General features: G+C 38.1%; 1 protein-coding gene across 30 annotated transcripts in view; it reads left to right on the top strand.

Moving 5' to 3' along the window:
- The window catches only part of Ssdp (Sequence-specific single-stranded DNA-binding protein), a 306,140-nt gene that overhangs the window by 137,041 nt on the left and 141,496 nt on the right, over positions 1–27,603 (top strand). For all 30 annotated transcript variants that reach the window (XR_010850483.1, XR_010850587.1, XM_067089637.1 and 27 more), the window contains one exon: positions 27,390–27,474. Coding sequence is in view for 28 of the 30 variants with exons in the window: in XM_067089637.1 (XP_066945738.1) it covers positions 27,390–27,474 (85 nt within the window). In the remaining 2 variants the exon portion in view is untranslated. The remainder of the gene's footprint in view (positions 1–27,389; positions 27,475–27,603) is intronic.

Raw genomic sequence — 27,603 nt, 5'->3', positions numbered from 1 at the left:
TTGATTCAAAGGTCAACTGCGAGGTTTTCCTCCTGTTACACCTTTCAAACCTTTTACTGTCAATTTCAGTATCAGCGCTGAATGACCTCATAGGTCCCAGTGCTTGGCCTTTGGCCAAAATTCTGTATTCAACTTTATTAAGTAAAAATGCGACAGATGTTTTATATACTTACCAAGAAATCCCATCAGCACTGCATTTAACTTACTGCTCACATTGTGCGATTTACCTTTGTGTGGGACACACTTACGCATCCTGGATATTAAGCTGTTCGTTGTGTAATCTCTTTTGCTCTTAGCCAGTACTTTCTCTTCTCCTCCTCCTCCTCCTCCTCCTCCTCCTCCTCCTCCTCCTCCTCCTCCTCCTCCTCCTCCTCCTCCTCCTCCTTCTCCTTCCTCACACTTCTAAGATATGCATTTCATTCACTAACCTCTGGTTCTCCATTATTTCCACGTGACCTGCGGCTGTCCTTTTAACCCTTTTGTATGTCTACATTTTTTTCAGTTTTTCATTTCTTCATACGCCACATATATGCAAACAGTTGATCTCGGTAACTTGCTACATTTTTCCCGTCATTTGCATTCTACATCTATTGTAATTCCATAAACGGGAGCTTGCTTAACAGTCCATTTATATATTCCAACTCGGCTTCCGTAGACATTCCAAGTGTATTCCCAGTCCTTGGGAATTACCTTGGTTATTGTCTTGCTTTACCTGTATTCTCTCAATTGTACCACCTTCACATTTTTGACAATGGAATAATTCTTTCTCTTACAGTCCTCTTGGACATCTGCATCGTTTAGATATACCTTACAAACCCTGGTCAGCCTCTCAAAGTTAAGTATACCTTAGTTTTACCAGACCACTGAGCTGATTAACAGCTCTCCTAGAGAGGGCTGGCCCGAAGCAGTAGACTTATTTTACGTGGCTAGAAACCAATTGGTTACTTAGCAACGGGACCTACAGATTATTGTGGAATCCGAACCACATTATAGCGAGAAATGAATCTCTATCACTAGAAATAAATTCCTCTAACTTCATCAGCCGGCCGGAGACTCGAACTCGGGCCTAGCGAGTGCTAGTCCACAGCTCTTACCGACTCGCCCAACGAAGAGCTTGTCGGCCTCTCAATAGCATTATCTTAGAAGTGAACCCATCAACTGATGCACCTCCATTCTGCAGCCTGTTTGATTGCCGTCCTTATAGTACAGGTCACTTCCATACGCATTCAGTAATTTATGCTAATTCTTTCCTTATTGTCGTCATTCAGATCTGCCTTACTTTTCCTTCCACATTTAGCAACTTTAAGTTTACTTCATGGACCTTGGAGTGCAGTCATTTATGTGTATTCCCTTTGGATTTTGTGTTGTTCTCAGACTCATTTCTTCGTTAACATTTTATATCTGCCCTTAGTTATTCCTATAACCTTATATTCCCCTAAAGATTTTTACTCGAATTATTCCTATAACCTTATATTTCCCTAAAGACTTTTACTCGAATTATTCCTATAACCTTATATTCCCCTAAGATTTTTACTCGCACATTCCTCTGTATTTAGATTATGTACCTTTTTATTTTTAGTTTTCTGTAAAAGAAAACTATTGTGGCGGCCTTGTCTGTCCGTCCGCCCTCAGATTTTAAAAACTGTTGAAGCTAGAGGGCTGCAAATTGGTATGTTGATCATCCACCCGCCAATCATCAAACATACTAAATTGCAGCCCTCTAGCCTTAATAGTTTTTTTTTTTTATTTAAGGTTAAAGTTAGCCATAATCGTGCCTCTGCCAACGATATAGGACAGGCTACCACCGGGCCGTGGTTAAAGATTCATGGGCCGCAGCTCATACAGCATTATACCGAGACCACCAAAAGATAGATCTGTTTTCGGAGGCCTTGATGTACGCTGTACAGGAAACTCAATTGCGCTGAAGAAGATTCTTCGCATTTTGAACTTGTATATCTCTCGTACTTTCTTGAATACTCTATACTTCTTCATGTATACCTCTACATACCCAAGCACACAAATAGAGTTTAAATCCCCAACACTCGAGCCCTTCATGATAAGGATCTGTCAGTTATTTCAGTGAAGTTAAATTCCGTTATGTTTACGCTAATTTCCTGTTTTTTTTTTTTATTATTCACTGTTGCTCATGTAAATTAGTCGCTCGGTGTCACTTTATAGAACTAGAAAATCCAGTTCTGTTGAGGCCCAGTGACTGTTTGGGTCACGTGATGTGCTGACGGGACTGCTGCTGTGATCCATTATACTTGACGAACTGCCTTAAGCTCTTTAGGGTTGCGTTGTAATTTATTGTCGGTGCATTAGTATTATTTTGGCTTATATCGATGAAGTAGTTTTGTTGTTCTTACTTGGGAAGGTCTTAGGCTTTTTGTTCTCATTTTGTTGATTAAATAGTTCCTTGTTTTGGAATTTGAGAGCTTCAGTCTCCTTGGCATTTTATGTCTTATTAAGAATCTCTCTCTCTCTCTCTCTCTCTCTCTCTCTTCTCTCTCTCTCTCTCTCTCTCTCTCTCTCTCTCTCTCTCTTGTAGGACGATGCATTGAAGGGAAGCTATGGTTGATTGTGGTTTATTTAGATTTTCAAGATTTATATATATATATATATATATATATATATATATATATATATATATATATATATATATATATACATGTGTGTGTGTGTTCTGCAATTCCTTTGTTATCCAATGAAAGCTAAATTTACAAGAGAACGTGGCTAACTTTTGCAAACGTTTCGGAATGTTATTATTATTCGCATACTTGAGATATCGTGCAAGCATTCTTGTTACTAGCACGGGATAGCAGTAATGGACTCTAATTTCAAGTGCCATGATCTGTAGGTGTAATACTTCTGTTTTTCTGCGTAATGTTTATATATATCAATTTATTATGTGTCCCTTCACTTGACTTCAATTCATTGGGTTAATATTAATAGTAAGGGACCTTGAAAACTTCTGGGTGATTCCACTGCATAAGAGAAGAGATGTTTTAAGAGTTTGATGATGATCAAATTCGCAGTAGCTCAGCATTTACCTGAACATCCTTCCTGTAAGTCAAGCTGCCGGGTGCTGCCATTCACCCCCCAAGCTTTTTTGGGGGGGAAGAAGGCCGGGGGGAGAACCGCCATCTCTTTGGGGCTATTGTCGATTTTGGTGAGGGGAAGGGAGTTCGGGGGGGATATAATACAGAGGACGGGCAATAGGTATTAAGCGGTTGCGTTGACCATGTTTTGGGTTGGGAGAAGGTTAGTTGCCGGGGGGGGGAGTGGAATGGGAAAGAGGTTGGGGTTCGATGTACACCTAAAGCGTTGCTGACACTTATTGATTGGACTTAATAATGCAGGAGAATTTTATACGTGTGACTTGTTTTCATACTGTTACAAGGGGCGGCGGCGGGGCCAGGGGGTGAGAGAGAGAGAGAGAGGAGTGGGGCAGAGAGTGAAGGAAGAGAAGGGGAGAGAGGTATGAAAGAAGGCAGTAGAAGGCAATTGGACCAATCATGTTTTGGCACCCTGAATCAACAGGTATTAGTTAAACCACCACCGTAATTTTTTTTTCTTTCCCTTCATTATTCATTATATTCTTGTAAGCCCTCCTCTCTCCATTCTTTACATTCCTCCCATAGTTCGTCTTTCATTCTTTTTTTTTTTTCCTCTTCCCTTTTACTCTGACCTCCCTCCGCTCCCTCTTTGTTCCCATTTCCAACGGTTGTTGGTCGCGGTTCGGTATTCTGGGCGAACCTTTTGACTTGTTCAGAAATATATAACGCGCCCCATCATCATCATCATCATCATCATCGGGAACAGCCTACTTTAAAAAAAAAAAACTTGGTGCATTGTATTTAGAACACGAATGGAATTTTTATATATTCACTTGTATATATATATATTTATATATACATTTTTGTTTTTACGGAATTGTGATGATGCGTTTTGTATGATCAACTCGTAATGCATTGTCGCTTGTTTTTGTTCGTTTGTTTTCATTTGTATTTTTTATGTTTTGTGTGTCAAGGTTCTTTGATTGTTGTCGCAATAAATGAGGTGGCTTTGTTGTCTGGTGCAGATGAGTGAATTATTTTTTTTTTTTATTTTTAAAGGCTGTAGTTGGAATGCTTTGGGTACTCGTTATGTACCACTTTTATCCTTCCCTTTTTTTTATTGCGGCGTTGATTGACAGCGAATTCTTTCAAAATAGTCGTGTGAAATAAATATGTAATTGTTGATTTTAGGTGGTCGGTGACTTCCTGTTTGCCTTGTCGCTAATTTATATCTCTTTTTGACAGTTTTTTCATTAGCTTATAATTGTAATTGTCACGTATTTCAGCCGTTATTATCGCAAAGAGATGAGTTCGACTCATTTTTGTTATATAATATTCATTTGGGTTATGTTTTTTATTTATGCGTTTGCGATGGTTTCCCCACATGAAATAAGAGTTCAGCTCTTGAATCACTATAAGGAAATCGCGTTTCATTTATGAAAACCGCAGTGAAAATCAAGAAGAGTTGCGTTAATATTTTTTTCTTTTATTAACCGTATATGCATCTTTGTACATAAAATGCAGCGCCACAAAAACCTGTTATTTCCAGGGACGTCATACATTTTTGTACTTATTTGCCTTGCTGTCTTTTGTTGTATAATACAGTTCATTCTCTGTCATTTTTCGTGATTCATTCCTTCTTATTTGCTGTAGGACACATTGTATATTGTTGACGTACTTTCCATTATTGTATATTATTCAGAAAGATGAAGTCTATTCGTATGTAACAAACCCACAGACTTAAATTCAAGCTTTCAAAGAATATGGTGTTCATTCAGAAAAAGTAACGAAGCAATGAGAAATGTGAAAAAGGGAGATCAGTTGTAAAAACAGATAAATTAACAAATAAGTAAATAAATGAAATTGTAAGTAAATTGTTATCAAATTATTCATTGTATATTTCATATTTTCTCAAGCGGTGCACCGCAGGATCACTTGTCAATTTTGCTGTCCATCTGTTTAATGCCATCTTATTTAATAAAGATAAGGGTGAAGAAGCCCAAATACCGTTGGAAGACGACTTTGGAGGCTGATTAATATTGTAAATTTACTATTTATTTACTAATTAAAATTGTAAATTTACGATTCCATACAAAAAAATTTATCCAAATTTAGTGCCGGTCCTTTTAAAGTCTTCCTACTTTAAGAACTGTGTAAGCCCCTTATTTTGCGAGTTAGATAATGACTGTAATGGTGAGAAGCTTCTCTTCGGGTCAACACCATTCCCTGCCCCCCCCCCCCCAACAAATTACAGATACCTATGAAAAGGATCAGCCACTCCCCTGCTTTGACGTCTTCCGTAGGGGATAGTGCTGTCAGTGCACCTTATGGGGTACACTGTAGGCATTACGAAAGGCTCTTTGCAGCGTCCCTTCGGCCCCTACCTGCAACTCCTTTTATTCCATTTTACTGCACCTCCATCCATGTTATCTTTCTTCCATCTTGCTATCCACCCTCTCCTGACGGTTATTTCATAGTGTAACTGCGAGGTTCTCCTCCTGTTACACCTTTCAAACCTACCTACCTCTCAATTTCCTTTCCAGCGCTGAATGACCACACGGGTCCCAGCGCTTGGCCTTTGGCCTAAACTCTATATCCAGTTCCTGCGTTGACGTCTGTCGCTTGTTCGCCAGATGAACCTGGCATCCTTGTGTGTGTGTGTGTGTGTGTGTGTGTGTGTGTGTGTGTGGAACGTCGTCAGTTCTAGTGGGATGTTTTCACTGGAGAGCGAAGTGTGAAAGTAACAGGCCCAGGAATGCATCCGGATACGTATACGTCCGATCTTTACCCTTCATTGTCTCTGTCACGGTGTTTTCTTGTTGTTGCAACTCTCTCTCTCTCTCTCTCTCTCTCTCTCTCTCTCTCTTTCTCTCTCTCTCTCATTATTAAGCATTATACGTTAAACTGGTCGTCATGGTGATTATTTGTAAGATACAGAAGCGTGACTCTCTCTCTCTCGCTCTCGTCTTTTCTTGCTTTGTGTAAAGCCATTTGGCGACTATTGGTGGCATTAATGTCACCATAATATCATTTTAATTTTCCGAATTCATGCAATAACAATGTATGTATGTGTAAAGGCGTCTATTAGAAAAAATAAGGTAAATAAAGTTTGCTTCTAGAACTGCTTTTAAAGTCTCGAACTAGACGTAACAAAGGATGTAGTTGTATCTGGTTAGGCAGGGAATGTGGGGTTTGGAGAGGAGACACTCAGTAAAGCGAGTAATTTAAAAAAGGAAGACAGAAGAAAGAGGTGATCTAAAGCAAAAGAAAAAAGAGCAAAGTGATTGACCTGAAGGAGGAAAAGAACAGATCTAAACGTGAGAGAGAGAACCCCGGCACGCAATCCTCACGTAAGATGAAGGAGGAGGAGGAGGAGGGGAGGAGGAGGAGGAGGAGGAGGAGGAACACCGTAAAGAAAACAATGATGAATAAAAGGAAGATGAACAGTTTCAAAAGGGATGATTTAAGAATCTCCGGGAGAAGCAAGGAAGCAAAAGAAATAGCAGACCAAAAGAAGTGGATTAGGAGGAGAAAGGTTATAATGAGAGAGAGAGAGAGAGAGAGAGAGAGAGAGAGAGAGAGAGTTAACTGAAGCTGTTAGTTTCTTCGAGGGCTGTGTTGACCATCAAATTTTTAAGAGGCTGAAAAAGTGAACTCATAACATTTATCAAATTACGTTTGACTTTTTGCCCCATTACCCTTTAGAGAAGGAAGAGAGAGAGAGAAGAAGAAAGGAGAAGAAGAGAAGAGATGGGGATGGATCGGGATGCTCAAGTCTATCATTGATTCATAGCTGCTCTGCAGCGCTACTTTGCTTCCCGAAAATGCTTGATCATTTTTTTTTCGGCAGTAGTAATTTTATGTTCGATTATATTGTGCTTCCATATAATAGAATTCACTATTAATCAAACCGTGTGTAAGATTGTGTTTTTATGAAAGTCACTAATGCTTGTTTAAGAAGTGAGATGTTATTTATGACGCCCAGGATTGTAGATATATCTTCACAAACCTCATTATTATTATTATGATTATTATTATTATTATTATTATTATTATTATTATTAATTATTATTATTATTTTGAGGGAGTGTGGCCATCACGTTTTCCCGTTGTTTTTTTTTTTTTTTTTTTTTTTTTAAGCTGCAGAAGGGTTTTGTTGTTCAATATCAAGATGAAATACAGACCAACGAAATTAAAAACAAACTGTTCAATTTTTCCACGAACGGTTCACTTAGGAAGAACTGGTGACGGGCGTTGCCTTCCCCTGACACGTCAAGGATTCTTTGTTGACCTTATGTGGCTCCCAAGTGGTTTATGCTTTTCAAAATAAACTAGTGTTTCTAACGTGACGCCCATCGCTGTAGGAGAAACTTTTCTGAAAGACTGAAAGCGTTTCGGAGGAGGAATGTATCCAAGATCAGGTTGTTCTTAGGGAGAGGGTCAGCTATTGGAAAACGTTTTGAAAATGCCGAAGTGAATGTTAAGTAGTGTTTAGTTGGGATAAAAGAGTTTTCAGGGGAATGTGCGCAGAAAGGTTTGGTTAACATTATTACTCATTGCTTGAATCGTTTGTGTAGGTGACGAGACTATTGAGAGGTTGGGCGAAACGTTTGTGTAGCAGAGTGAGTATTGAGTGAAATGTTAGCCCAGGTGACGTGACTGCTTAGTGATTAAGTAAAATTTTTGCTTAGATGACGGAATTAATGAATGGTTGCGTAAAACGTTCGCTTAGGCAACGAGACTAATGAGTTTGGAAAAACGTTTGCTAGTGACGTGGTTAATAAGTGATGAGCGAAACGTTTGCTTAGGTGACGTGATTATTGAATGATTAGGAGGAACGTTTGCTTAAGTGACGTAATTATTAAGTGATCGGTGAGCCTTTACTATGGTAACGCTGATGAATGATGAAGACGTTGTAGGTGACGTGATGTTAAGGTGGTGCAAGTGAAACGTTTTACGGGCAAATGGCGTGATTATTAAGTGATTAATCGAAACTTTTGCTTAGGTGACGTGATTATTAAGTGACTAATTGAAACGTTTGCTTAGGCGACACGATTATTGAATGAAACGTTTGCTCAGATGGCGTGTAATGGTGATTTGAGTGAAAACGTTTTGCAAGAATGATTTCTTCTGAAGAGAGGAGTTGGCTGCACCGAGATGTGCTGGTTCAGTAGGACTCTCTGGTAATGTTTCCTACGACGACAACGTTGCTCATAGGAACGAACGTTTGATCGAACAACTACGTTCAAAGGGGTGGGAAAAGTCATTCAAGTCCCTCTCCTTATCGAGCAACGTGACACGGCGCGTTTTATTCTTTTCATTTTTTTATTTTTACACGTTCGTATTTATAATTGGCGCAGCGAATGGTAAATTGACTTTCCATTGTTTTCGGGGCCCTGTCTCATGGATTGCAGTAGATGAGGCATTTTGCACACGAAGGTACTTGCATCAGGAAAGGGCTTGGGTAAATGGGAGGGGTTCTGGGGCGTGTGGGGTGAGAGAAAGGGGAGGGGAGGGTGGTAAACTTTGAAGGTACAGATGGATGCCTAGGAAGATGGCATGTGGAAATTTTACAGTTGCCATTTCTGTAATTTTGTTTTTTAATTTTTTTGTGGTTTCAAATGTGTATATAGAAGAAGCTTGGTGAACAATTTAATTTTTATTCAATTTTTGTTCGACTGTGGAAAAAATAATTCTCTTTTGTGTTATCAGGGTAGGATAATGTTAACGGAGGCAGTGATAATTTGCCAGGAATTTATAGAACACTTGTAGTTGCTTTTATCTATGAAAGCGTCGGTCGTTTACACATGTTGCTAAAGGGTAGTTTGATATATATATATATATATATATATATATATATATATATGTGTGTGTGTGTGTGTGTGTGTGTGTGTGTGTGTGTGTATTTTCTGAAGGAAGTTTCTGCTTCTGTTATTCTGTGTAAATATACTATATTTGTATATACATATACATACAGTACATACATACGTAAAAAAACATTTGTGTGGGTATAAAATGTGTAAGTTTAGGCATGAAAAGGTTTAAAAAATAACCAACTAATACCAGTAAGATAATGATTGCTTGAATTGTTTTCAAGATTCTGTTTAATTTTGAGCTCTGGTGCAGCCACTTATCTTATTTCTGTAGATTCATGCATTTTCGTGTAATATATTTTTCAGATAATGTTCTCCACTTCTCGAAAAGTATCTGATTATATTCTGATTACAGTCTCCACCTGTTGAAAAGTATCTGATTGTATTCTCTCCTTTTCGTAAAGTATCTGATTATATTCTCATATTTATCTGATTATATTCTCCACCTCTCGAGAAGTATCTGATTATATTCTCCACCTCTAGAAAAGTATCTGATTATATTTTGATTATATTCTCTTATTTATCTGATCAGATTCTCCACTTCTCGAAAAGTATCTGATTACATTCTCCACTTCTCGTAAAGTATCTGATCTTATTCTGATTATATTCTCAGATTGATCTGATTGTATTCTCCACCTCTCGAAAAGTGTCTGATTATATTCTCCACTTCTCGAACAGTATCTGATTGTAATCTGAATATATTCTCAGATATATCTGAATATATTCTCCACTTCTCGAAAAGTATCTGATTATATTTTGATCATATTCTATGAGTTATCTGATTAGATTCTCCACCTCTCGAAAAGTATCTGATTATATTCTCAGATTTATCTTATTATATTCTCCACTTCTCGAAAAGTATCTGATTATATTCTCCACTTCTCGAAAAGTATCTGATTATATTCTCAGATATATCTCAATATATTCTCCACTTCTCGAAAAGTATCTGAATATATTCTGATTATATTCTCAGATTTATCTGATTAGATTCTCCACTTCTCGAAAAGTAGCGGCATTCCCTCACGAAAGAACTTTTATAAGTCCAAGGGCGTGAAATATGATGTTATGAAAAAGGAAATCGCCTAACCATTTGGAAAATTAATTCTCTCTGCCTCCTTTGGTTGTGCCGGGAGGGAGGCCCCGGTGGGGGGGTGAGTAGCAGGAATTCATTAATTGAAACAGTCAATAAATTGTTTTCATTGTTTAATTTGGCTGAAATCTGCCCAATGGCTGTTGGGTTTCTTTGCTATCTGGTGTCTTTGTAAAAACTTCATATGTTTTTGTTATTATTATTATTATTATTATTATTATTATTATTATTATTATTATTATTATTGTGTGCTGCTGTTTTCTTTATTGTTGAATAATTTTATTATCATCATCTCCAAATTGAAAACGTGATTTTCTTTATATATTAAAAACTCTTCTATTCAAGTCCTCTGATTTTAGTTTGATAAGAGCAGTTACTCATTGTTTTAATATCTGTTGGTATCATTACATACTTAAAACATCTTTATATATATATATTTATATTTATACATATGTATATAATGTATATATATATATATGTATAAAATAATCACCATATTTAAAACACTATATGCATCAAACACATTTCACATTTTAAATCCCTCCTCATTTTAATTCGCAAAGCCATCACTCATTTCTTTAAACTCACCAGCATAATAGAGGCTAGAGAATATCTACAAAGCGTTATCAGTGACGACATCATCATCACGGCCCCGCCCTCATATCCTGCCTTGCCCGTCCTCCTCCTCCGCCTCCTCTCCTCCTCCTCCTCCTCCTCCTCCCTCCTCCTCCTCCCCTCCTCCTCCTCCTCCTCCTCCTCCTCCTCCTCCTCGTTGTATGTATGGTCGACGGTTGGAAGTCCTCGGGGTTTGTGGTTCTCTTCCTTTTTCTGTCGAGTGACTAGGCAGGAGTTCATGCTCACCACACGTTGACCTCCGGATGAGAGAGAGATAGAAGAAAGGAATTGGAAAAAGTTTGAGTACAGTAGTATATACATATATATATATGTTGATAAATGAATCACTTAAAATGTGATTATAATCATATATATATATATATATATATATATATATATATATATATATATATATATATATATATATATATAGAGAGAGAGAGAAGAGAGAGAGAGAAGAGAGAAAGAGAGAGAGAAGAGCGGAAATCTAGAAAAGAGGGTGTGAGTGAATTGTATACGCATATATGCATTGTGATAAATGAATCACGTACAAAAGTGATTATAATCATATATATATATATATATATATATATATATATATATATATATATATATATATATATTATATATATATATATATATATATATATAGAGAGAGAGAGAGAGAGAGAGAGAGAGAGAGAGAGAGAGGACATAATGAAGACGATAAGTTTTGGATAGAGAAGTTTGAGAAATAAAATTTATGTATGCGACAGTAAATTTAAGGAAGAGGTACTTGTTAAAAGACATTTTAAAATAAGGTTATATCATTGATTAAGAAAAAGTCACGTGCTAAGAAAACAGAGAAGATATTTTTGAGAGAGAGAGAGAGAGAGAGAAGAGAGAGAGAGAGAAGAGAGAGAGAGAGAGAGAGAGAGACTGACTCTCCTCCAGTCCAAATTGACTCGCCATCCAAATTGTTCTTATCAATGGCGCCATCCCTGGAGGGAGTCTGGATAATCCCTATGATTAAGGGACGTTACCATCCTCGTTATAAATATAAATAAAAATGCCACGCCGTCTAATTAGAAGGAGAACTCACTTTTGCGGGGCTTTCCTCGCTCCTCAAGGTTTTGTTTCTTGGGTTGGAGGGGGCAGGAGGAGGAGGAGAAGGAGGAGGTGATTCAAGCGCTTCGACGACGGTCAGTCACTACTTGCTGCTGCGTGGAGAAAAGTCGTCGGTCTCTCTCTCTCTCTCTCTCTCTCTCTCTCTCTCTCTCTCTCTCTCATATAATATATGTATATTATATATATAATTATATATATCATTATAAAATGAATAGATATAAATGCCTACAATCTCTCTCTCTCTCTCTCTCTCTCTCTCTCTCTCTCTCTCTCTCTCTCTCTCTCTCTCTCTCTCTCTCATATATATATATATATATATATAATATATATATATATATATATATATAATATATATATATATATATATATATATATATATATATATAATATAAATAAATAGGTAGATAGATAGTGTAAATATACACAATATCCCAATCTCTCTCTCTCTCTCTCTCTCTCTCTCTCTCTCTCTCTCTCTCTCTCTCTCTCTCTCTCTCTCTCTCTCGCCCCATTATTTTTGCGAGATCTCGCTGACTCCCATTTGTTGATTTCTTCTCTTAAATATTATATATAGTCATCACATTTAGAATCATAACAAGAATGGGTGAACTTTTTCATGAAAATATTCTAATTGCTCATTGACTTAATATTGTCTTTCATGAGGCATTACACAGCCTTGCCAAAATTACCAGGCCGTCGTTATCATTACTTAGCACCAAGCGTTAATCTCAACGTTATTGAAGGCTTTTGGTACCTAGCTAGATTCTGCTGACCCGAACCGCTATATTATTTTATTCTTTGCTTGGGTATGTGCTTGAAATCGCGCATAGGAATTTATTTACTTTTACCACCAATTTCCATCGACAGAGAGAGAGAGAGAGAGAAAGAAAGAAAAAAGAAAGAGAAGAGAGAGAGAAGAAGACTTTCCTAAAGAAAGAAAGAAAGAAATCTAAATTAAAGCCTGCAAATACTCTTTGAGTAATTAGTTAACTTGAGCATAGGAATTTATTACTTTTACCGCCGACTTCCCGAGAGAGAGAGAGAGAGAGAGAGAGAGAGAGAGAGAGAGGCTTGTTTGGTAAAAAAAAAGAAAGAAATTCAAATTACAGCCTGCAAATACTCTCGAGTAGTCAGTTAACCTTTAGAGGTAATTCTTCCTCTTAAATCCTGGCAAAAACCTTGGGCAAAAAGCTCCCCCCCCCCTCTTGTGGGGCCGCGCCAATCATACCCATCGCTGGATGATGGCTGTCCATCAAGAACGGCATATAAATACCCATCCCAAATCCATCTTTTATTTATATATGTATATACTTTTCCCTTTTTCCTTTTTTCGGTTGGGCGTGTTCTCTGCACCAGTCGGGCAGAGGCATTCAATTTATAAAAATCCCTCCCCATCAGTATAATGCAACGTAAACCTTTTTGGGGCTATCCCCGGACACCACTCTGGACATAATAGCTCCCGAATACAATATTCATACAGCCTCCTCAAATCCTGGAGGCACCTGCTCTGATGCCGTTGATGGCCGTGCTGCTGCGCTGCCTGCTGTGTGCTGTGCTGTGCTCACGCGCATGCGCGTTGGAGGGATACGGTTATGTAATGGTAATTGCCTGTGTGTAATTCCAATGAGAGTATAGGTTAGTGCTATCGTAAGCGAGGCCAGGGTTCTTATAAGAAATTAAGCTTAAAGCTTACTGAATGTCTCGTGTGATTACGGTCATACTCTCTCTCTCTCTCTCTCTCTCTCTCTCTCTCTCTCTCTCTCTCTCTCTCTCTCTCTCTCTCTCTCTCTCTCTCTCGTCCTAAATGAGGCAAGGTTGTTATAAGAAATGTTTAAAAGTCTACTAAATGTTTTCTGTGATTATTCTCTCTCTCTCTCTCTCTCTCTCTCTCTCTCTCTCTCTCTCTCTCTCTCTCTCTCTCTCTCTCTGAGGATCCTCAGATTAGGATTGATAATTAGCTAATAGTTGGTAATGCTATGTTGACAAGAAGACGTTGTTCCTAATGATATATTTTTTGTCTTCTTTGCTGTAGGGGCGATTTTGAATGTCGATGTGAAAAAATTGAAAATAATAAACAGACTCCATAGTGGGGTAGTGCCGTCAGTGCACCTCACATGGCGCACTGTAGGCATCACTTTGGGATTTTTGCAGCGTCCCTTCGGCCCCTGTCTGCAACCTCTTTCATTCCTCTTAGTGTACCTCCGTTCAAATTCTCTTCCATCTTTCCTAGCAGTTGTTTCATAGTGCAACTACGAGATTTTCCTCTTGTTACACTTTTCAAACCTCCTTACTGTCAATTTCCCTTTCAGCGCTGCATGACCTCATAGGTCCCAGCGCTTGGCCTTTGGCCTAAATTCTGTATTCGATTCCACAAACAACAGGCCATTTATGAGTGAATATCATCGGAAAAGTTGAATGCTATTCGCTTTCGACAGAGTTGAAGAGCGTCTTGATACGCAGTGTACGTGCCGTATCGTCTGGGAGCATTGCGCAAGGACCGGCAATTATTAAGAGTTACGCAAGCGGTGGTGGTACTTCCTATCTGCATTTGCCTCCTTGCACAACAACTTCTTACCCTCCACGAAGCCCTTGTTCACCTTCTTCTCCCTTTTTTATTACCTGCCTTATATCATAGTTTACTGTGTAGTTACCTAACCTTATCACGGGTGCTGTGGTGGCGGTTGGTTGGCCCTTATGAAGCGGTTTGCGAAATTTAGACATAGTAGTTTTTTTTTTTTTTTTTACATTTCAGGTGAGTTGTGTTTAAGATTGTTATTATTATTGTTGTTATTATTATGTTATTATTGTGTATTATTATTATTATGTTATTATTATTATTCAGATGAACCCTGTTCATAAGAACAAAACCACAAAGACCATTGACTTAATATAAGCTTCAAAGAATGTGGTGTTCATTAAGAAGAAGTAAGTAGAAAGAGGGACATACAGAAAGAAGAGAGGATCCACACTTATTAAAAAAGAAAAAATAAATAAATAAATTTAATAGATAGGTAAAAATGTATTTAAATGCAAAGAGAAGAGTATTCTTTGAAAGGAATGTATATTTGTTACGTGTACACGGCAGCCGATTTTGGGCAGGATAGGTACTTGGAATATAGACGTACAAATTACGAACCATGTTATACTCGGTCAGTACTTGAACGGTACTGAACGTTTGCTTTCCCTCTATTAGTGGTACGAAAACCGTTTCTTTTCAACTTTTACTTGAGGTGTTCGTTTTATGAAAGATTTTGAGGGTGGGACACCAGATTCTGATATTCATCACGTTGTATTGGAGCGAAGTGAGAATTATGTACCTTGAACTTTATTTATTTATTTATTTACTGTATTTATTTATTTATTTTTTATTGACATTTTTTCCAATGCTGCTCTTCTGCAATGTCAGAAATTTGTAGCAAAGTTTTTCTATGCCACTTGTGCTTGTTGGCGCTTTGATTGAATTAATAACCATAATTTTTCAAGCAAAAATTCTCTCTCTCTCTCTCTCTCTCTCTCTCTCTCTCTCTCTCTCTCTCTCTCTCTCTCTCTCTCTCTCTCTCCTCTCTCTCTCTCTCTCTCTAAAACGTACCCGAATGTACCCGAGGTGTCACTGTGGAAGCGAATAACACCAGTCATTTTATATATATAGCAATCCTTCCTCCCCCACCCCAGTCCCAGCCTCCTCACAAAATCTCATAAGCCCCTTCCCTCCCCCTCCCCAAAAAAACAGAACGAAAATAGATAAGCGCTCTAGAATGACTGGACAAGAGTTCGGTCAACGACGCTTTCCAGCCGGGCGATCTGCAAATTGGGTTTGAGGCCTTCTTCCAGTCCCGAAGTTTGCCGATGCTCTGACTGACTGACTCCGGTAATTTTGGCTGTTAACGTCAAATATTCCATTGGTGGAGCTTGTTTTTTTTTTTATTGTTTCGGTGTTAATTACCCTTGTAATTGATTTGGGGATTTTGGGGGAGTTATATTTCGTGGCATTTAATATGTATTATTTCGCATTAGTTCGTCCTTACAGTACACATTAAAGGATGGTGTTGGGAGAATGCTGTATTTTGCCATTTCTTCTGTTGTGATATTCGTCGGGTTCCCAGATGAGAATACAAATTGCGTCTTCCGTGGAATGGACCTTTCTTGAATTTGTTTAGCTCTCTCTCTCTCTCTCTCTCTCTCTCTCTCTCTCTCTCTCTCTCTCTCTCTCTCTCTCTCTCTCTCTCTCTCTCTCTCTCTCTCTCTCTCTCTCTCTCACGATTGGTTATACTTTGCGGCTATCACATTTGAAATTGATACTAGTGTTGTACATCTCACTTAACTTTTAGGATGCAACGGGAAGTAAACGCTTTGTCAACCCTAGAGCAGCCAATAAAGGTGTACGTAATTGAACATTTTTGAATAATGATAATAATAATAATAATAAAATTTTCAAGACCTTAAAATAGAAATAAGAATGATATAGGATATGGCCGTGGAAATTGTACCTATAATCATAGGAGCACTAGGCAACATCAAAAAGATCCTGAACACGAACCTGGAAAAATTAGTGCCAGTAGCTCCAGGACTCATGCAGAAAGAGTGTGCTACTGAAACAGCGCACATAGTGAGGAAAAGTAATGGACTCCTAAGGGAGGCAGGATGCAACCAAGAAACACCACACTACAAATACCACCCAGTCAGTAGGATGACTGAGATAGCCCCAAAAAAAAAAATGATAATAATAATATCAGCTGTTCATAGCAAAAATGACCTTGTGTTATCGGTTTCATCAAAAAAGGAGAAAGCTTAACAAAGTGCAAATGGCTCTAAACATTAATGTAGTTAGTATCCAGAATGTTAATATATGTGTGTATATATATATATATATATATATATATATATATATATATATATATAACCTATATATTGTTTTTGTTTTTTTTTTTTTTAACTGGTTATCATCATTGTAAGGGTAACTCTTGAATTTAGGGTAAGATGAACCTATTCCTACCACGTCTAAGAAACGTTCGCTTGCTTCCTTATATGAATGCTCTTGTCACTACGCTTATTTAGGGACGTCTTTAGTACCACCATGTCTGTAAACGTTTCGCCACCATCTGTATCCCATAGGGGGCCTAGTGCCGTCAGTGCACCTCATGCGGTGCACTGGTATTGGCATCGCAAGATTTCTTTACAGTGTCCACTGTGCCCCTAGCTGCAACCCCTTTCGTTCCTCTTACTGGACATTTTCCACCTCTGCTAACAATTGTTTCGTAGTGCAACTGCGAGGTTTTCCTCCTGTTACACCTTTCAAACCTTTTACTGTCAATTTCCGTTTCAGCGCTGAATGGCCTCATAGGTCCCAGTGCTTGGCCGTTGTCTTAAATTCTATATTCAATTCAGTTCAGTCACCATCTGTATGACAATTGTTTTCTTGGTCACCTTGCCAAAGCCGAGTCGTTTGTTACCGCAGTATGTGAGCGCCGTTTCCCCGTCTTGGGAAACGTTTGGGGGTTAACGTTAAAGAAGCCTTCGTTACCAGCGTATACAAAGTTTCCAAGAAACCACCTCGTTACCACCACGTCTGAGAAGTGTTTTCGCCCACGTCGTCGCACCGATAAAAATGACGTGTTGCATTACAACAGACAAGGTCGCGTTTCGCCTCCGAGAGAGAGAGAGAGAGAGAGAGAGAGAGAGAGGGTTGCCTGACAACTGCCAGGGAACAGAGAGAAGGAGAGAGAGAGAAGGGTTACCTGATAATTGCTAGGACAGAGAGAGAGAGAGAGAGAGCGACTTCAATGGCAAATGAAGGAGACATGAACAGGCATTATGCAAATCGCGTAGAATGAATGGTTTACGAGCTCATTTTCCTTCTCGTAGACACCGCCGCCGCGGCGATGCCTCTCGTCTTTTCACACGTCGCACGAGCGTAGGGTACGGAAAGGAGCAGGAAAAGTTGCTGGTTATACTTTTTTTTCACTAGTTGTTGGTATGAGGGTTAATGTCCCTCTTATGTACATTAACCCTCTTTATTTTTTGTTGATGATGATGATAAGCTAAAATTTTTTGTTGTTGGGATTGTATTTGATGGTGCTAATAGTTGTTATTTTTGCTTGTACTAGTGTTCATTATTGTTGACAGGTTGTTTTGAGGTTGTAGTTTTATTTTTTTAAATAGTTAATTTTTTGCCTGTACTAGTGTTCAAAATTGTTAACGGATTGTTCTCAGGTTGTAGTATTATTTTCGTTAACTGTTACGATTCGGGCAATATTCCCCGTAAAGACTTTAGGATTTTGTATGTATTTCTAACAATATCCCATGCACTTACGGAAAGGGTCATATTTCTCATTATGTTTTTGTTATTATTTGAGAAAAAGGGAAGCGAAAATCCGTACAGGATTTCTCGTTAAAATGTTAAATTTCATTTAACATTCGAAAATTATCTGCAATGAACTGCTTTGGTCGTTACCACGAAGATTGAAAAAATTGGAGAAGCAACGGAAGTTATCCCCCCCCCTCTCCCCTCACTTTTGCATTTGTTATTTACTTCAGATATTTACTTTTTGAATGTTATTTGTATGGCGCCCCTTTTTCTCCGGCTGTAATTTTAATTGACAAATACCAGCGCTCAAAAATTGGAAAGATTAACATTTTAGAATATATTGACTGAACCTTCGGCAACGTTATTTGAATGTTGAACACTGGGTTTTTTGGTTGAAGAAACTTTTGTTAGAGTATTAGAACAGGTAGCATTTTTAATAAATTGGTTGAATTATCTTGGTTTTCTTTCTTTATTTTAATAGAACATTGTTGTGATGAAATCATGGTTAAAACAATTTACACCCCGTAGGGGAGTGGTGGCGTCAGTGCACCTCATGTGGTGCACAGTAGGCATTACTCAAGGTTCTTTGCAGTGTGCCTTCGGCCCCTATAATTTAGCTGCAACCCCTTTCGTTCCTTTTACTGTACCTTCTTTCATATTCTCTTTCTTCCATATTACTTCCACCCTCTCCTAACAATTGACTCATAGTGCAGTTGCGAGGTCTTCCTCTGTTACACCTTTCAAACCTTTTACAGTGAAGTTCCGTTTCAGCGCTGAATGACCTCATAGGTCCCAGTGCTTGGCCTTTGACCTAAATTCTGTATTCAGTTCAGTTCAAAACAATTGACAGTTCTGTCATCTGAGTCTTAACATGTTAGTTCCTCGTTGGACGAGTCGGTATATTAACATGTTAGTTCCTCATTGGACGAGTCTAGAGCCTTTTAGCACTGAGCCCGAGTTCGAGTCTCCGACCGGCCAACGAAGAATTAGAGGAATTCATTTCTGGTGATAAATTTCATTTCTCGGTATAATGTGGTTCGGATTCCACAATAAGCTGTAAGGTCCCGTTGCTAGGTAACCAATTGGTTCTTAGCCACGTAAAATAAATCTAATCCTTCAGGCAGCCCTCTCTAGGAGAGCTGTTAATCAGCTCAGTGGTCTGGATTAAAATTAAGGTATATTAACCAACATGTTGACGAAATCTTCAAACCGTTTGAGCAAGTCACCGGCGTGAAGGTCAGTGACATTCGGCGACCATTTCAAGCATTCTGAAGAGAAGGATTCAGACCATTATTCCGTTTTTCCTCGGAAACATTCGTGAATTCTCGTGAATTCCGAAGTCATAAATAACAGCGCGGTGTTCGCTGATAGGCAGAGAGCGGCGTTTCGTGTCGAAGATTGCACGCAACAGGTCACCTTTTTAAGGGGATATAATTTTTAGGAATGCCTTGCCTGCCTTTTACGCGACCGTGTTTATTTATATATGAGGGGGATTTAGAATTTGTGTTGTCCTTGTTGTTGTTTGAGCTTTTGTTTATGTTGCTTGGTTATTTATTTGTATTTTTTGTATGATCCCCCTATATACCATATGTGATGCCTTCAAACGTGACGTAAAATTTGAGGGCGTTGCATATATATATATATATATATATATATATTTGTGTGTGTGTATATATATATATATATATATATATATATATATATATATATAAATTATAAATTTGTATATAAATATAAAATATATATATACACATACATTTATATAGTTTATGCATTTGTTTATGTCAGTTGTTTATTTATTTGTATAGACGTATGTTTACCGTTATAGCATGTGTTATATACAACTTTTGTCAAGGGAATCGAAACGTTATATAAAGTATATATATGTATATATATATACACACACACACACACACATATCTAGACAACATCGGACTGAGCAGGTATCCCATGTTTCTATAATCGAAGAATATCATTTTCCAAGCTCCTAGGAAATATTTTCCCGAATGCTTTGTTCATCGGAATTTCCTCCAATTCGCCTTTAGTATTCTGGTTCCTCCCGCCTTCCCTGGCATTGGCTCCAACAGTACAAAGGAAAAATATTTATTCTTTTGTTATTCATACGTTGTTTGGGTCCTGCGTTCTTTTCGATCGTAAAATTGTCTTAAAATGTTTTATGTGATTTGGGAGTCGTTATTTTGATTACTTTATTGACTGTGGTCGATGATTTTGGATTTCACGGTTTTGGTTAAAAGAATTTTTGTAATTTTTTTAAGTTCTAAAAGAATATGTAGGGAAAATATATATATATATATATATATATATATATATATATATATATATAATATATATATATGTGTGTGTGTGTGTGTGTGTGTGTATTTGTAATAATATATATATATATATATATATATATATATATATAATATGTGTGTGTGTGTGTTTGTAATTGTAATAATATATATATATATATATATATATATATATATATATATATTTTTCTATATATATATATATATATATATATATATATAAAGTAGAAGAGGAGAAAGTCGTCTGTCTGAAAATAAGTGAATAGTTTACATGAATTTTAAAACCCCTCTGGAAGCACGAAAGAAAAAATAGAGTTCATGCATTAAGAGATGATGAGACGGGAAACTAATCAACTTGATTGATTCTCGCGTCCGCAATCTCCTCACAAGACAAGAGGGAATGTGAAGCCCTCCTCTCTTGTTGTGTCTTAGAGTAGAGTTGGAGTAATTTCCTCTAGTGATAATGTCGTTTTTATTGTCGTTAATGCGGATTAACTTTCAGATTTTTGTCGCATTTTCTTAAATATTTATATATTTTAAATTTCTTTGTTGCCACATTTTGCCTCAGTGGTTTAATTCTGTGCAGTGACAAAATGCACATCAGTTTGCTAGTCTGATTGTATTGTGTTATTATTATTGTTGTTATTGTTATTACTGTGTGCTGCTACTATCCTTTCATGGAAAAACATGTACAGTGTAGAATGCTATTGTTGTTATTTCTTCCTGGAAAACGTGTGCAGTGCTGAATATATAAATGTGCAAGGAATGATGAAACTGCATCCAAGTACTGATCAGCCGTGCAGTGCGCTGCTACAGTGCAGTTTCTTCTATCACTCTGAAATCTCTCTTCCTCCTCCTCCTCTTGTGTGTGTTGTGTGTGTGTGTGTGCCACTGCTGCAAACCGTTACGTGGGGTTGTGGTTCCCCGGGAATGCACGTGTACCTCAAGGGGAAGCGCTAGGCTCCGCTGACTTTCCATAATTAGGCCCTGATTGAAATACTAATTGGATGCGTTCTTGCTGACTCGTCAGAATTTCGGGTGTTGAACGGCGCCCTCGACTCGGACGCTCATTCTTGAGGGTTGTTACAGGATTTATTTTGTTTTTTTCTTTTGGGGGGTTGGGGGGGTGGGAGGAGGATTTTTTTTAGGGAGGTGATCTTCAGGTATTACTAATGAGGTTCTTGCTGTGCAGTCTTGTTTCTCTGTTCAGGCGAAATCTAATTTCCCCTAATTGGGAACATATTCTGAACTTAGGTATTCGAATTACTCGCCGAGGTGACTGGCTCTTTAATCTTTCCGCCAGTCATCGGAATTCTCGGCTTGCTTCCGTGTTCCCGCATTTCATGAGCCATCTCGGGTGTGTCGCTCCTTTGGGATGTTATCTGAATCATCCTCATCCTGCTCTCCCGTCGGCCACAAGAGAAATGGATATAATCAAGAGTACGAAATTCTCTGGCTTGGAAAGGGGCGGGGCAGACTTCCTTGCTGCTTTGGTAACCACTGTACTGTAATCAAAATGTTCATTCTGTTGGCAGCCTTTTGAAAGTACTTTTGAAACCTGATTCTGTCTCGGTTAAGATTTGTCGCCTCATGTAGAGATATATTTTAGGAATTTTTATTTCTTGATGTTTTATTCATGTCAACTCATCATGAGATATTTTAGGCATTTTTATTTAATTACATTTTATACAATGATGTGCAGTATCTTATCCGTCATCATTCTCTATAACCAAGCATACTATACATATTGAATCATATCTTTTTAATGTATTTTTTCAGCGCACCATTCCTGATAATCTTGAAATTTCTTGCTGCTTCAGCAATTTACTCTTGTATATCGTGTATCCCTTCGTCTTTGATACATAATTCGCACTGTTTATTAGTAATGATGTCAAATCATGCAATAAATACCTGATCTTAATTTTGTCAAGGTATTAAATCGATATAGATCGATGACAGACAGGAATTTTACCACCACTGTTCTCATGACGAAATCTCTGCCTGTGCTGTGATCTCCATTCATCTGCCGTGACAGCCATCATCCGTCGAAGATGCTGCTACATACGTGACTTTGCCCTTCTCCTGTTGGAGGTCAGGAGATGAAGAGTCGCCCTTTGTGACCGGGGTTGCGCTGGGTGGGTGGGTACCCTTCGAGGAGGAGGAGGAAGAAGGGAGAGGTGGGATGGGGGAGGGGAATCCAGGAGGGAACAACTTCGATTTTTAACAGTAGCTCATTTCTGCGTAGATGGAAGTAGTCTTTTTCTCTGTGCTGTTTTTAAGGATTGCGGTGCGTAGCTTTATTTTTTTTTTTTCTTTTTAATCAGATGCGAATTGCTATATGGGTGCTCGCTCTCTTGTTAATGTCTTTTTTTTTTGTCATTGTTACTTTTAATGTTTTGTCGTTGTTGGTTTTAATGTGTGGACCTGGATTGCTTATCACAACTCGGATCGAGTTCGTTAAAATTGAAACAACTTCCTTCTCTTGAGTAGGGTGGAAGTTAGGATGGATAAAGAGAAAAACGTGCAGTGGATAGGTAGACCCCTGCTTGTTCTGTGTGTATGTATTTATGTATGTATATATGTATACTCTATATATACTGTATATATATATATATTTATATATGTTTGTTTTTTTTTTCTTCTTAGAATTTGATTCATTTGAAGATAAAGTTTCCATCAGACTTGATCATACTGAGATCCAGTTGACTTACAGGCTCGATCCGGTTGAAGATTTCGTTGACTAAGGCTTAATCCGATCCGTTATGAAGATCCGGCTGACAGTGAAGCTCGATCGCGATCCTTATGAAAATTAAATTCTACGGTTTTGAAGCTTGATAGCAAGATACACAGATTTCCCTAAAGAGAGTCCAACAGTTGTTAAGACCCTTTTACATCGTGTTGATTATCCTCCATTCTCTCTCTCTCTCTCTCTCTCTCTCTCTCTCTCTCTCTCTCTCTCTCTCTCTCTCTCTCTCTCTCTCTCCTGAAGGCAGCTAAATCAGGATTACCTTGGATAGATATATATATATATATATATATATATATATATATATATATATATATATATATATATATATATATATATATATATATATATATATATTACTTTTCGGACATACACTTGCCATGTAAGTCACCCTCTCTTCTACCGTTCCTGCTAGCTCTCTCTCTCTCTCTCTCTCTCTCTCTCTCTCTCTCTCTCTCTCTCTCTCTCTCTCTCTCTCTCTCTCTCTCTCCTTCGGGTGAGTGACTTTGGAGGAGAACCCATGGGACCCACTTCGCCGTGATCTGCAAGGGGAAGGAACCCGGGGGTGGGGAGCCCCCGGGGGGGTGGGTTCGTTTAAGACTCACGCACGTACACCTCTTCCATCTTATGGCTGTAATTATTATAATTATCATAATTAAAGTGCAACGGTTAGCTTCATTTAACAGGCTGTGAGAAGTCCTGTTACGACGATAATGACGAATATAAGTTTTTGTGGTGTTGTTGTCGTCGTCGTCATTCTGAATTGTCGCTTCCTTTGCACATGAGCACAAAAGAAGCTGAGAAGAGAGAGAGAGAGAGAAAGAAAAGAAAGAGAAAGAAAAAGAAGAAAGAAAAAAAGGAAGAAGGAAAAAATTTTGTTTTATATTTTTTTATCAGTGGTCGACAGTTTCTCTCTCTCTCTCTCTCTCTCTCTCTCTCTCTCTCTCTCTCTCTCTCTCTCTCAGACACACAGCGAATATTCACCCTTGATGGAAAGAATCACGAGAGAGAAAGAAAAATAAATAAAAGACTTTGTGGTTATTGATATGTTTTATTCGTTGGATATCTTTAAGACGTCAGTTACCCCCTCTCTCTCTCTCTCTCTCTCTCTCTACTCTCTCTCTCTCTCTCTCTCTCTCTCTCTCTCTCTCTCTCTCTGTTTGATTAACACTGAACACTACCAGGCTAATTTCGGATATAATCCAAGGGGTTTTAGGAGAAGAATCAGTTGAGAAGATAAGAAGAGATTTATAATATAATTCTCAAGGAGAAGGATTCTGAGGAAGTTGCTTAACATATTCTTATAAGGTAGATTTTTTCAAGGGAGGTACGAGAGATTCTGAGGAGGAATACGCGAGAAAGATTTGCATTGGGGAAAATAGAATCGGTGTTCTCACTGAGAAAATATGAGAATGATTCTAGAAACGTTAAAGGTGAGAAAAAGTCTAGAAAAGTTTTTGAAGTTGAGAAAGATCTAGAAATGTTGAAGGTGAGAAAGATTCTATAAACGTTGTTGAAGGTGAGAAAGATTCTATAAACGTTGTTGAAGGTGAGAAAGACTAGAAAAGTTGTTGAAGGTGAGAAAGATTCTAGAAAAGGTTGAAAGGTAGAAATTCTATAAACGTTGTTGAAGGTGAGAAAGATTCTATAAAAGTTGTTGAAGGTAAGAATGATTCTAGAAAAGTTGAAGGTGAGAAAGATCTATAAACGTTGTTGAAGGTGAGAATGATTCTAGAAAAGTTGAACGGGAGAAAGATCTAGAAACGTTGAAGGTGAGAGAGATTCTAGAAAAGTTGTTGAAGGTGAGAAAGATTCTAGAAAAGTTGAAGGTGAGGAAGATTATATCTAGATGTAGGAAAGACTCTAAAGAGGAAGATTCTAATTTGTAGATGATAGTGAATAGCAAGGTGAAGGTTAATTGAGAGTCAACGTTTTGAGTGAACTCAGATGGGAGAATGCAAACAGTCTCTCTCTCTCTCTCTCTCTCTCTCTCTCTCTCTCTCTCTCTCTCTCTCTCTCTCTGTATGTCATGCTCGGCTGCGGCATCATGACCAATGTTTTTGTGTTGCCAGTTTATTACATAAATGCTCTTACTTGGGGACCGGGGAAGAACGGGATATTAGTTTTTATACTAATGTATATTCACCAGATATCAAGAGAGAGAGAGAGAGAGTGATTATATCGTCCAAGTTCTCTTTTCGTTCAGTGATTTGTCTCCTGCCTTTTAGAAAGAGAGAGAGGGGCGGGGGAGGGAGAGGTATGATTACATCGTCCAGATTCTCTTTTTCGTTCTGTTATTTGTCTCCTGTCTTCTGAGAGAGAGAAGAGAGATTGCTTCGTCGATGTTCTCTATTTCTTTCAGTTATTAATTTTCTCTCCTGCCTTCTGAGAAGAGAGAGAGAGACATTGCTTCGTCGAGGTTCTCTTCCTCGTTCAGTTATTTGTCTCCAGCCTTCTGAGAGAGAGAATGATTATATCATCCAGGTTCTCTTTTTCATTCAGTTATCTGTCTCCTGCCTTCTGAGAGAGAGAAGAGAGAGAGAGAGAGAGAGAGGCTGACTGACTCTGACTCGGTAGGATCACTACTGCGGGAGGCATCAAGATCCCCACTCCGGCCGTGCGGATGTCTACCCGACGTCAGAGGTTGTTGTCCAATGAGTTTCCCCTTCATAAAAACCATTTACAACTCGACGTCGTAAATCGCAGCCTTTGTGTTTTTATCGTCTTGGATTATCTCGTTTTTTTTTTTAGAAGGTTTTTATTCCTTGTGGAAAACAAATTTTGCCTTGTGTGATTTCGAAGTTCATTACAAAGTTTTCTTGTTTTATTTGCTTTCTCATGATAAGAAAGTAATCGATTATTAGGCTCATAGTGAATTATTATTATTATTATTATGTTATTATTATTATTGTTTATTGTAATAACAAGATAGGATGAGTCATTTACCTCTATAAAATGTTTACTGGACTATTAAAACTAATATATTTGTGATAATGACTATACTGCTTTTTATTGAATTCAAGGTTAATTGGCCCGTTTGAGAAGGCGCCCAAAAAAGTTAAAACATCGTGGACGGAAAATTGTAAAAAAAAAAAGAAAAAAAAAAGACGTATGTGACGCACCACTCTTAGAGTAAAAAAGTCGACATTGTAAATTACCCTCGTTAATCAAAACATGTTGTCTAATCGAGTCGTCAGTGACGGTAATAAAGTAATGTCATACCTGTGATTTTGTTGCCATAGAAAATTAGAACCGACTCTTACAGTACAGAATTCTTTACAGCCTTTGATTCATAAACCATCGTCATGATAGGTTTGTTGTTTTTGTTATTCAGTACCTCGTTCCAAATTACCAAAGGTGATTTCCGAGGCAGGAAGAAGACGAACAAGAACTTCGGCGCAATCGAGTCTTCTGTACAACCGCTGCAGCGTATCATCAAGGCCACCGAAAATAGATATATCTTTCGGTGGTCTCTGTATAATGCTGTATGAGCCGCGGCCCATGAAACTTTAACCACGGCCCGGTGATGGCTTGGCCTATACCGTTGCCAGATGCACGATTATGGCTAACTTTAACCTTAAATAAAATAAAAACTACTAAGGCTAAAGGGCTACAATTTGGTATGTTTGATGATCGGAGGTGGATGATCAACATAAAATTTTCAGCCCTCTAGCCTCAGTAGTTTTCAAGATCTGAGGGCGGACAAAAAAAGTGGGGACGGACAAAGCCAGCACAATAGTTTCTTTTTCAGAAAACTAAAAAGACTTTATCATATGAAAGAAGCAAGACTGAATGTCAGACTTCACTTGGTCTTCATAGTATATTGTTCGCTCCTGATCATTATCGTCTATAAAACCGACTTCTTTGTGTACAAATCAGACCATGACCTTCCGTGGCCTGTTAGTTTTTAGGAGACTTTTTATCCTTTGTGTGTTGTTGGGGGGGAGGGGGTGATTGGTGTTTGTTGTTTTTAGTGTGTGGAAGTTGATATAACCATATCGAATTTTTTTCAGGTATTTTGTTTCGTGGCAAATTGAAAAAATCTACATTTGATTCATGATTGACTTCAGGAGTTATATATGTAATGTAATTCTCGAAAGTGCCGTTTATTAAAAATTAGTTCTTCCTTGTAAGATGATCCATTTTTTCTTTAACTAATACTTGCGTTATCGTCTTTTCCTCTTTCTCCAGCTTGTTTGATTACTTATTTCAAGCGTGTTTTTATTAAGAGGTTTAGGTATTTCCTGTACTGAAAAGTGTATTGACGCCTTTTCTTTCCTTTCCAGCGTATTCTGGGACCTATATTGTGCGGCCCCCGAAAGGCGGGACACCTGCGAACATTCGAGTGAGGCGAAGGCGTTTCACGATTACGTAAGTATTAATTAACTAATATTTAAAAGTATAATGAGTGTTATTATTAGTATTTTCTGGTACCATCAGTAATTGCTGATGACTTTCACAAGTACACCGGGGGTAGTGCCGTCATTGCAGCTCATGCCG

The sequence above is a fragment of the Macrobrachium rosenbergii genome, chromosome 1 (assembly GCF_040412425.1).
Source record: "Macrobrachium rosenbergii isolate ZJJX-2024 chromosome 1, ASM4041242v1, whole genome shotgun sequence".
Lineage (NCBI taxonomy): Eukaryota > Metazoa > Arthropoda > Malacostraca > Decapoda > Palaemonidae > Macrobrachium > Macrobrachium rosenbergii.
Note: the sequence above shows the minus strand (reverse complement) of the source record. Positions and strands in the feature narration are given on the sequence as shown.